Source organism: Acipenser ruthenus, chromosome 1, assembly GCF_902713425.1.
Source record: "Acipenser ruthenus chromosome 1, fAciRut3.2 maternal haplotype, whole genome shotgun sequence".
Lineage (NCBI taxonomy): Eukaryota > Metazoa > Chordata > Actinopteri > Acipenseriformes > Acipenseridae > Acipenser > Acipenser ruthenus.
In genome coordinates, this window is record NC_081189.1 from 88,105,957 (window position 1) to 88,116,315 (window position 10,359).

The window sequence follows — 10,359 nt, forward strand, 5'->3', positions numbered from 1 at the left end:
AGAAGCTAATTTTAGCTTCTTTTTTAACTCATTTGTATGACTTTTTAATATGATTAACATTCTAATCGTTTGTAGAGGTATCCATACATTCTGTATTTTTGAATGGGTGCTCTAGTACTAAAGGGGTGTGTGTGCGCTCAATGTAAACTTGTACATTATTATCTCAAAGCCAGAAATGACATGCAGTTACAGCATGTTACTGTTGTTTAACATGTAGGCTACAACCTTCCAAACCACACCTAATGGAACATTGAAGCACTAGTATTTGTTTATAGAGGGCAGTAGCAGCACAACGCAAATGGCATTCAAGTGGCAATATATTACTAGTTAACCCTGCTGCAGCAGTCTTGAGGTTAAAACGTTACAGACAACGGGAAAATTAGTTGAATACCATTTAACGTGATGGCTCAGCTTTCAATATACCGTGTATATACCCCATATATATATATATATATATATATATATATATATATATATATAAACCTATAAACAGACATATTAACAACAGTTTGTGGGAAAAAATACTGCATCATATGTATATTTCAAAAACTTTTGAAACGTTCCCAATAGGAGGATGGCAGTTCCAGCAAATCAAGATTCAGTATTATTCAGTATGCTTGCCAATAAAGACTTTCCCAGTATAATACAGGCAAATAAATAATCTCCCCCGACATGTAACCAGCCTACTGTATTATTAAGGTGAGCTGTACCTTTGACAACAGATAAACACAAGTCAAACGGTATTGTCTGCTAAATGTTAGTATTCATTAACATGGACATGCATGCCCAAGCCACATGGTCATTAGCCAACAGGTGGCTCAGCTCCCGAGTCTTCCCGCCTGAGATTGACCTCTCTTTTTTACCATCAATATATGCTATCTGCTCCGTTATTGAATCGTATTTTGTCATACTTGTAATTGCTAGAACCGAAGTCATTGTATTTTATATAATAATAATAATAATAATAATAATAATAATAATAATAATAATAATAATAATAATAATAATATGAAAAGCCTCACGCTTGTGATCAAGCAGCAGACTTGTATAAACAACATCAAAAAAAAAAACAACACCCCGTCATACTCTGCATTCCAGATTCCTAAAATTCGAACATGCCATACATTCTCCAGCACACACACACACACCCCTCAACCTCTCTAACTTCTTTCCTGTACAGATGACCTCGAGAGTGAAGCCTGTTACTACTTTTTGTATTTGTCTGCATTGCCATTTGACACTGATGTAATATACACATTTTAGTTGCTTCTGCTGCAATGAAACTCTCACCTGATTTGGAAATAATATGCCCACTTCTTCAGCCTGCCAAACTTCTACCATGTTGGGCATCTGAGTAAGAGCTTTGTTTGGAAAAAAAAGTTTAGAATTAAAAAGGAGACGCAAGAAGGAAAGTAAACGATCAGGAAGTAACCCTAACAGAATGAACGTCGTTTTCTTTTTTCCCTAAAAGCAACCACAATGTCAAAACACAGTATATATGTGTATTTACCTAGACTGAATTACTCAGTAATGCTAGACAATGCTTTACAATCACAATACCATGTACATACATACGATATTGTATATATATATATATATATATATATATATACACACACACATATATATATATATATATATATATATATATATATATATATATATATATACATTGCCACAAGTATCAAACATTCTATTGCAGTAAATGTATTATCATACTGAAGAAAAAAAAAAGAAAGTCTAAATGTGACAGTCATTTTTATCAACACAGGAAACACACTCCACTCACTGTGCACAACACGAATGTGTTCAGAGCACACGGGGAATAACGACCCATATAACTTCTTTCACAAAACTGTTATTTCAAGACGTTGAACGGCTTTAAATTCTACATTTCATACTTATACGTAACAAGGAATAGTAATAATAATAATAAAAAAAGCATTCTTCCGCCCGTTCACAAAAACGATTTATGTTTTACTAGCTACGGAGCACAATTCAGTACTCAACAAATATACACGACCCGTATTGAGATCGCCTCTTCCCCTTTCAAAAATTCTCAAATGTGGACATTTTAAAAATGTATTTGTCGTCCCTAACCTTGTACTTGTGCTTCTCCTTGGCGAAAACAGTGCAGAATGATCTGTAGCAAGCTGCACAGCAACAGTTCGACCCATGTTTTTCTATGGCAGTGGCTCCCATGCTGTAAGTCCCGTAGACCCGCCATGCTGCTCTTGCTTACTGCTCGCTCTCTCTCTCTCTCTCTCTCGCTCTCTCTCTCTCTCTCTCTCTCTCTGACTGAGTGGGTGAGTGTGAGGGAAGTGAGCACAGCAGAAACGCTGTGCAGCCTGCAGCACAGAGAAACATTCAACAATAACCTCAGACCACCGCCTAGAAATGAGAGGAGATATAGTACAGTACAGAGCAAGAGCAAGCTGCATACTGCACACATCGGCATACAAAACTACTGTATAGACTAGTATCCAATCAAAATGATTTGCAATAGTATTGGATTCCTTTCTTTCTCATCATTGTATTGTGTGGATAGAATTCAAAGAAAGAGGTGCACAACCGCAGTCAATTCACAACTGATCGGATTTGGCTTCTCAAAGGCACAGAACTAAGCTTGTATCATCTGATTTGTGGGGAAAACAGCATGTTATGTTGATGTTTGGTGACAGAACATTGTAATAAGGGTTACTGAACTGTTGAACAAGATGATTAACCAATATGCATTCTACGCTGTGCACAGTAGAGAATGCATGGCTCTGACTATTAATAATTATATGCATTTAATCAGCTTTCACAAATACTGTTTAAAAAAAATATTTTTGTAATCAGTGGAGAAAATAAAGGACAAGACAGACACACTCTCCACACTTCAGAATGGTAGGAAAAATATTTAACTAAAATGTGCTAACATGCTGTTTTAATTGTATGCACCATTATCAAACACACCGACGCGTCGCTCATACACTCAGTCTGCAGGTATTTGGTTCTAAACTGCAAACTCCAAAAACAGCATTGTCTTGTTTGCTTTGCTTGTGAACTGTAGTTTGTACAGACCTACATTGTCTTTTAAGTTATTAACACAATATGCAATAGGGGTAGGTGTTGTTCTGTTAAACCAGGGTATACACTCTGAATTGAGATTGCAATGCTGTAGTTTTGACCACCTTTCTATAGCTACCCCCTTTTCCTCATATTAAACCAAACATGTGTAAAGACCATGTGTTTATAAATACCACTTTTGCTGTAGTTGGCCCTTTGAGACATCGTTATAAACCCTTTCTTCATTGAACAGTGTATTAAAAGACAAAGAGTTTTCTTCATGGGGAACTGGAGAATTTGTGAAAAGATATGCCCAGCAATAGTTTGATACACAAACTTGCAAATCATCAAATAAATCTGCACGGTATTTGGTTTAAGATCTCCACCCCCATTACGTTGTCACCACACTTTTTTTGTGCTGAAGATATTTTTGTTGTAACTTTGTACTTTTTTTTTTTGATGCAGTTGAGTTCTAGCTGAAATGTGTATTGTTCACCTGTCAAAGGACTTCTTTAATCATCTTTACATAATCACCCTCTTGCTATATACACAGCATTACAAGTATCTACTGCATTTAAATTGCTTGTTAGCTATTGCAATTCATTTCAATGGCAGGATAACCTGAACAGAAGCAATCAGTGTTTGTTTTTGTTTTAGAATGTGTCTTCAGAGTATTTTATTTGCTATGCAAAATAAAGATATTATTCTACATATATAATGTTAAAAACAAAATAGAAATATATTGTATCTCTTGTGTGGGTTTGTTCCAGTTTGATATCTTATGTAATTTCAACCAATGTGCAACTAATATGATTTAATAGATTTTAATTTGTAAATAAGTATTAACTTTCCAGGCTTACCCCTGAGCACTGTCTTTGTAGTATTTAAGTAATAAAAAAAAGGATTGCTGTACCATAACGAATGAAGAAACGGGGTCAGTAACTCCTGCAAATAACTCGGTGCTAATCCATTCAGGGCCTTGTAAGTTAACAGCAACATCTTAAAATCAATTCTATACTGCACAGGGAGCCAGTGTAAAGAGTCCAAAACAGGGGTAATATGTTCACTTTTCCTGGTTTTAGTCAGAATTGTAACAGCGGCATTCTAAACAAGCTGCAAGCAGGATGTCACACGTTTTGGGATACCAGAAAAAAAGTGCATTACAATAATCAATTCTAGATCAAACAAAGGCATGCATTAGTCTCTCGGCATCAGATATTATCTTCCATTATCTACAGAAATCAGTGTTTCTGTGATAAAAAATAGCAGAGGCAGAATTCATTCTTCAAACTGTAAGCCTACATTTAAAAAGATCTGATTACTACATGATTAAGCAGTAAAAAAAATGCATTTACTATATTATTATCTATCTCCCAATATTTGTTAGAGGCTAGTGTAAGTAACCTAAAAACAGAAACCTATTACCTGAACTAGCCTGCCCAACTTGTTGGCATTTAAAGACATCTGAATTTAGTTAACAAAGTCCTTGGAAAAGTGTTGCCCAATAGCTTAACAAAGTGCTAGTAAACAACATTTTAACTAGATAAGAATGTTTGACTGTAAGAGATCAAACACTCACAAGTTTGTATGAAATAAAGTCTTATTGTTGACAAGGGAGGTGATACAGAACTGTATACGGTATTGCAGCATTTCTTCTCTTACCTTGATCTATTTTATAATCCTCTGTTAGGGATAGTGGTGGCATATGTCCATGTCATTATGTCACCTTTAATACATATACTAATCCAATTTTGATGAAACTTGCTAAGGTCATTCTGTCTGTCTCACACACTGTCTACTCTACATTGTGCAATATAAACATCGATACATCGATACAATACTTTTCCTAAATATAACACACTTCTTAATTGCCTTAATGTAGGAATCATAGTTATGGGAATCACAATGAATGTTATTTACTAACAAGATGGGACTCTAATATTTGATCATCCTCTTGTTAGTGAATAACATTTACTTCCATTCCTAAGTTAAGGCAATTAGCTTACTTGACAACATTTGCTTTAAAAAACTTTTTCTTCAGCTATGTTAAAGAGAAAGGGTTAGCCAAGCACCATTTCCTATTTCAAAATCTTTGAAAATACATCCACCTGCTTATCACATTTTCCAAAGAAGAAAGTCTGGAGATAAGCAACTCAAGTGGAGTTCATTGTAATTCTCTGGGACATGAAAACCTTGGATAAAAAGTAGTAGGGAGTGCAAAACACAAACCTGGATTTAAGTAATTTCCAAATTGGGGCTCCCGAGTGGCGCATCCAGTAAAGGTGCTCTGCGTGGAGTGCAGGATGCGCCCTATAGCCTGGAGGTCGCTGGTTCGAGTCCAAGCTATTCCACTGCCGACCGTGGACGGGAGTTCCCAGGGGGCAGCGCACAATTGGCCGAGCACCAGGGTGTCCTCAGCTCACCGCACACCAGCGACCCCTGTAGATTGGCTGGCCACCTGTGGGCTTGCCTGTAAGCTGCGTTGTTCTCTGGGTTGGCTGCATGGCGGGCCTGCAGAGTGAAAAGAAGCTGACGGCACATATTTCGGAGGACAGCGTGTGTTCGTCTTTGCTGCTCCGAGTCAGCACAGGGGTGGTAGCAGTGAGCTGAGCCTAATTACAATTGGCCATTTCAAATTGGGAGAAAAACAGGGTAAAATCAATGGGCAATTACTAAATAAAAAAAAAAAGTCACTTCCAAATCTCTCCTTTATAAGGTGAAATATATATTTTTTATTGTTTAACATGTAATCAAATAAAGTTTTTATTTTTATTCCCTGTCCCCAAGAATACAACAATTGTCAATCAATCAGATAGATGGATTAATCAATAAAACTGCCAGTGTTCTCAGCTTCTCAGAACATTCTTTGTATACATGCTGAGTTAGTAAAGATACTGTAATCAAATTGTTATTGCAGCATTGTTAATATGGCACAGGAGTCCCAATAATTGCATTATAACCCCCTACCACTGAATATGGAATGTGCACTACTGTATTAAAAACATGTGCCAGCTTTGCTACAGTAGGTACCAGTTTGGATGTTTGTAAAATCAAAAGTATTCACAATTTTTGTCACATATGTGTAGCTGTTATTCCTGGGACATTCCATTGGAATGCATTATAAACCTGCCATTTTTTATGAAATACCAGTAAAACAAGAAAGTTACTGTACCTTTTTAAGCTTTTTTGTATTGATTTAACATAATATCAATATGCTACAAGATTTTCATCGAATTGCAAATCAGATTTTTTGGAAATAAAATGTGAAAAATGTAATAGAAATCTACTGTCTACCGTAGAGTAATGTCTAAGTTCTTAGACAGTGACCCCTGCTGGTTGATTTGACTCAAGGCAGCAGGACTGCAGCCCACCTACACACTCCTCAGCAAAATAGTGCCTCCCAATGCTTCTGTTTATTATCCATCTGCAAGTTCATAGCAAAATCTACTGTCATTTATCAAATACCCCCATTAGAGAGCAGAAGCAACTGCCAAAACCTCTTCCCACAAAGTGAGGGCTTTGTGCTGGACACTGGAAACCAGTCAGCAGGGGGCTCAGTTCAGATCGAACAGACAGATCTGACATTTTAAATCCTAACCTTCAGATGCACAGTGCTGACAACACAAAGCCAGCAACATGCAGACGTTCAGGACTATTGAACTAAACCATAATGGATACAAATACTGCTTTCTTCGGCTGCCAAGGTTATGAAATCAATCATCTAACAGTGCATGGGAGTCTCTTTGGTGTACAACGGTCAGTTAGGGAGGGTGTATTTTTTAATGATTTAAAAGGACAATACTTAGATCAACTGCCATATGCCCGATCCTTTGAGGAGAAAACTATCAGTGTTTGACCCACTGTTGGCTGCATCCTTTGCAATTTTATCCGCTTGCCCTTTAAAACAGAAACTGGGAAATGAACTACAAAGAATGGCTATTTTGTCAAAATCTAAATAAAGTATGTCAGGACATTAATAAATTACAATGCTGAAAACAACCTCATGCAGTTTGTTGGGCAAGGCACCAAAAACAACTAGAAAACCCTTAAGGACCAACACCTGACTGGTTTCAGATATCCTCAGTTTCAAGCAGTCAAACACTGAGAAGCAAAACTAGTTATTTTATTTTGTACCAACACTATTGTTAAGTGTCAAGCAATAGTAAACATGTTATCCTGTTGTTTGCCAGCAGCATAGGGTTTTGGTAATATGCATGAATCTAAATAAAGGAATGCAACACCTTAAAAAATTATTCTTTATATTAAGTGGAAGCCAATACAAGTCATGGTTATATGTCTACTTTTCAAGTGCCTGTACTGCTGTTCCATTTATTATAGCATTTAGAACATTTTATTTTTATAAAAATATGGTACACTACAGAAACTCCTTGTGTGTGTGTGGGAATGTAAGGTTGGCAGGAATGGGGTTAAATCTATCCCTGCTAACAATCACAGGTGTGGCCATTCACCAACTAGGCAATTGATGCTAATTGCGGAGTGGCCACATGTATATAAGGAAGAGGAAAGTTTGTTGGAGAAGTTTGGGGGAGGGGGAGGGGTTTGTGCTGGTGCTGGTGCTGGTGCTGGTGCTGGTGCTGGTGCTGGTGCTGGTGCTGGTGCTGTGAGGTTTGTACTGTTTTGCAACTTGATAGTGATGGCTAATGCCCAGCCTACACGTTTATTCTTTTCTGTTAGAACCTTTTATTTTGGCCCTCATGCCTTGCTTGTTTTTTTTCCAGTGTTTTTGTTTCTTTAAATAAACGTGCTCACAGCGTTTAAACTGCATCTTTTTGTCTCTGGATCTCTTTCCTACGGGTAGCCAGCTACCCTGTCACACTCCCATTTGCAGACATGCAAATACCATGGTCTGATGTAATAGGATCATTTGGCCTCACATATATTAGGATTATTTACATTGGCTGCCACCAGGATATAGAATCCAGAGACCATATCCTGTATTTCAGTATTTCAAAATGAGGTTATCATTGAATGTGCAGAATAAAATGCACTGATGCCTTTCTGTTTGAATCCAACTTACCTGAGAAAATTCAGCAGAAACAATATGTTTCCTAAATTAACCATTTGATTTTGCATAAAAGCTGTTAATATTCTACATAAGTACTGTATAGATTCTTCTTACAAAAGCCATTTCAAGTTTTGTTGAAATCTGTTGTCTAAAATGAACACATTTCTAGGCACCTTACACTTGTAACCACAAGCACCCAGGGCCGGATAAAAAGAAGTGGGGGGCCCTAAGTTAAGCCTTATTTTGGGGGTCCCCTACATACTCACTCTTCCACAACAACCAGGGTACACAAGTTAAACTATTACAAACTTTATTGCTGTACGACAGAAATCACTTGTGAATGAAAACAATTAAATCTGATAGTTGTTAATGATAATTCTTAACGATTGTAATACATTCAAACGATAATACATGTTAATAATACATTCAAACATCTGAAGGAACATGTAATGCAAAATTATGCAATTAAAAAAACTTCACCAAAATGATGCATGATGCATATATGGATACAGAAACTATCTTCCAGTCTTTATATTGGTACATATGGAAGACGCAAATGCACGATAGCCTCACAAGACAATACAATTTCCCTCCCATAAAAACAAATAGACAGAAGCAGAAGCAGTTTTGACACTTTCACCTGTATATATATATATATATATATATATATATATATATATATATATATATATATATAAATGGGCTTCAGTGAGTTACAGGAAAATAATCCCATCTAGGTTTCTGTGTGTGACATCATAAATTACGAGACCGAAGGTTGGCTGCATTATCGTAGCTTTGCCCTCTAAAGTCTTCAATGATGAGGCACAACTCTTTCATCGTATCTAACACGTAATCCCGTAAATCTTCAACGGTGTGACTACGAATAGGTAGAAATTTCAGAAAGCGCTCTGTAGTCTCACCACTTGCGTTGACAAATCGTACAACAAATGTAAGCTGGTCTGTGTGACTCACATCAGGGGTTGAATCGACTATAAATCGAAAAATACTTAGCAGTGCAAACCTTTGCACACAGCTAACAGAACTTTGGTGCCCATTAGTTGAATAAGTTCATAACAAATTGTAGATGATAAATAGTTTGGATTCCCTCGCCCGTGGTTGCCACACCGTGAGATATGCTCTGCAAGAAAGGGGTCAAACCTTGCTATTAAATTCTAGTATGCCAAGAACGTTTCCGTTGTTGGGTGAACCTATAAGATTGTTATCTCCTCTGAATGCCAATCTGCGTTCTAACAGAAATGTAATAACCTCAACAACTCGAAGAAGCACTGATCGCCAGTAGTTATTTTCACCTTCTTGCTGTCTCTGTAGTTCCTCATCTATGGAACCCCTAGCCGATGCTCTCTTTAGCCAGGCCAGCATGGCTGCTCGGTGCTCATCACTGTTCTCATGCCATTTAATTCATTTACTTGTGTTACTCCAATCACTGAATCCATTAGTGGCGAACTGGGAGGAGTGCATCATGGACAGTAAATTGCAGCAAAAACAATACTGTTGCCAGTTACTGGTGACTATAGCAGCCACTCACGGGAGTACTGTTCACCATTCACTTTAGTCCCGCAAAATAAAATCTTGGAGAAGTATCAAACTTGATTTGCGTACTCCCGAACATTCAAAGGGTCCTTCCCGATTTTGACAAGCAGCCCTTTGAAATCCAGTATTCAATGTCAGTTTTCGATAATTTGCCCCACAAACCAGGATCAGATGAAGTACTAATGTGTCACGTGCAAAATCAGTTCTAGAAGTCTCTTCTGTGCTGGTCTGTGATGAGCTGTGCACATGACCAGAAGCAGCAGGAGTTTGCTGTGTATCAGGTAATGTACTAGATACCTCTGTGTCCGAAGATGGAGACAGTTGCAAATCTGATGTAAGTGAGTTTTCTGTCCTCACTGGTACATTCCCAAAGAAAGATTCTAACTTGGGTGTTTTGTCTAGAATTGCATTGTGTGCTTCCTGCACCGCTGACATACTTTCGATGACTTTTGGACATGTCTCTTACCTATATATGGTTGCACACACAGCAGATAGATCTTGATCAAAGATATTGCTTCCGGTTCTGACCAGTATGTTTTTAATTTACCACTTTAATTTCAAATCTGCTGTCAGAGCAATCACATGACACTGAGCCCTCGCTCTATGCCCCACCCACAGCTAGACAATCTGAAGTTCTGATTTGTGAAATGGCTTGTTTGCTGTTACCATGTCAATCACAACGCATGACGTATTGGGTAATGCACATTTAGAACAGGAGAACGGTAGCAATA

General features: G+C 37.5%; 1 protein-coding gene across 3 annotated transcripts in view; it reads right to left on the reverse strand.

Annotated features, from left to right (window-relative positions):
• Positions 1-2,388, reverse strand: part of LOC117421274 (transmembrane protein 131-like) — a 67,932-nt gene extending 65,544 nt beyond the window's left edge. For all 3 annotated transcript variants that reach the window (XM_059031621.1, XM_059031616.1, XM_059031612.1), the window contains exons 1-2: positions 2,101-2,388; positions 1,291-1,361 (exon numbers count right to left, since the gene is read on the reverse strand). In XM_059031621.1, the coding sequence (XP_058887604.1) occupies positions 1,291-1,361; positions 2,101-2,227 (198 nt within the window). In that variant the 5' untranslated portion in view covers positions 2,228-2,388. The remainder of the gene's footprint in view (positions 1-1,290; positions 1,362-2,100) is intronic.
• Positions 2,389-10,359: the final 7,971 nt, after the last annotated feature.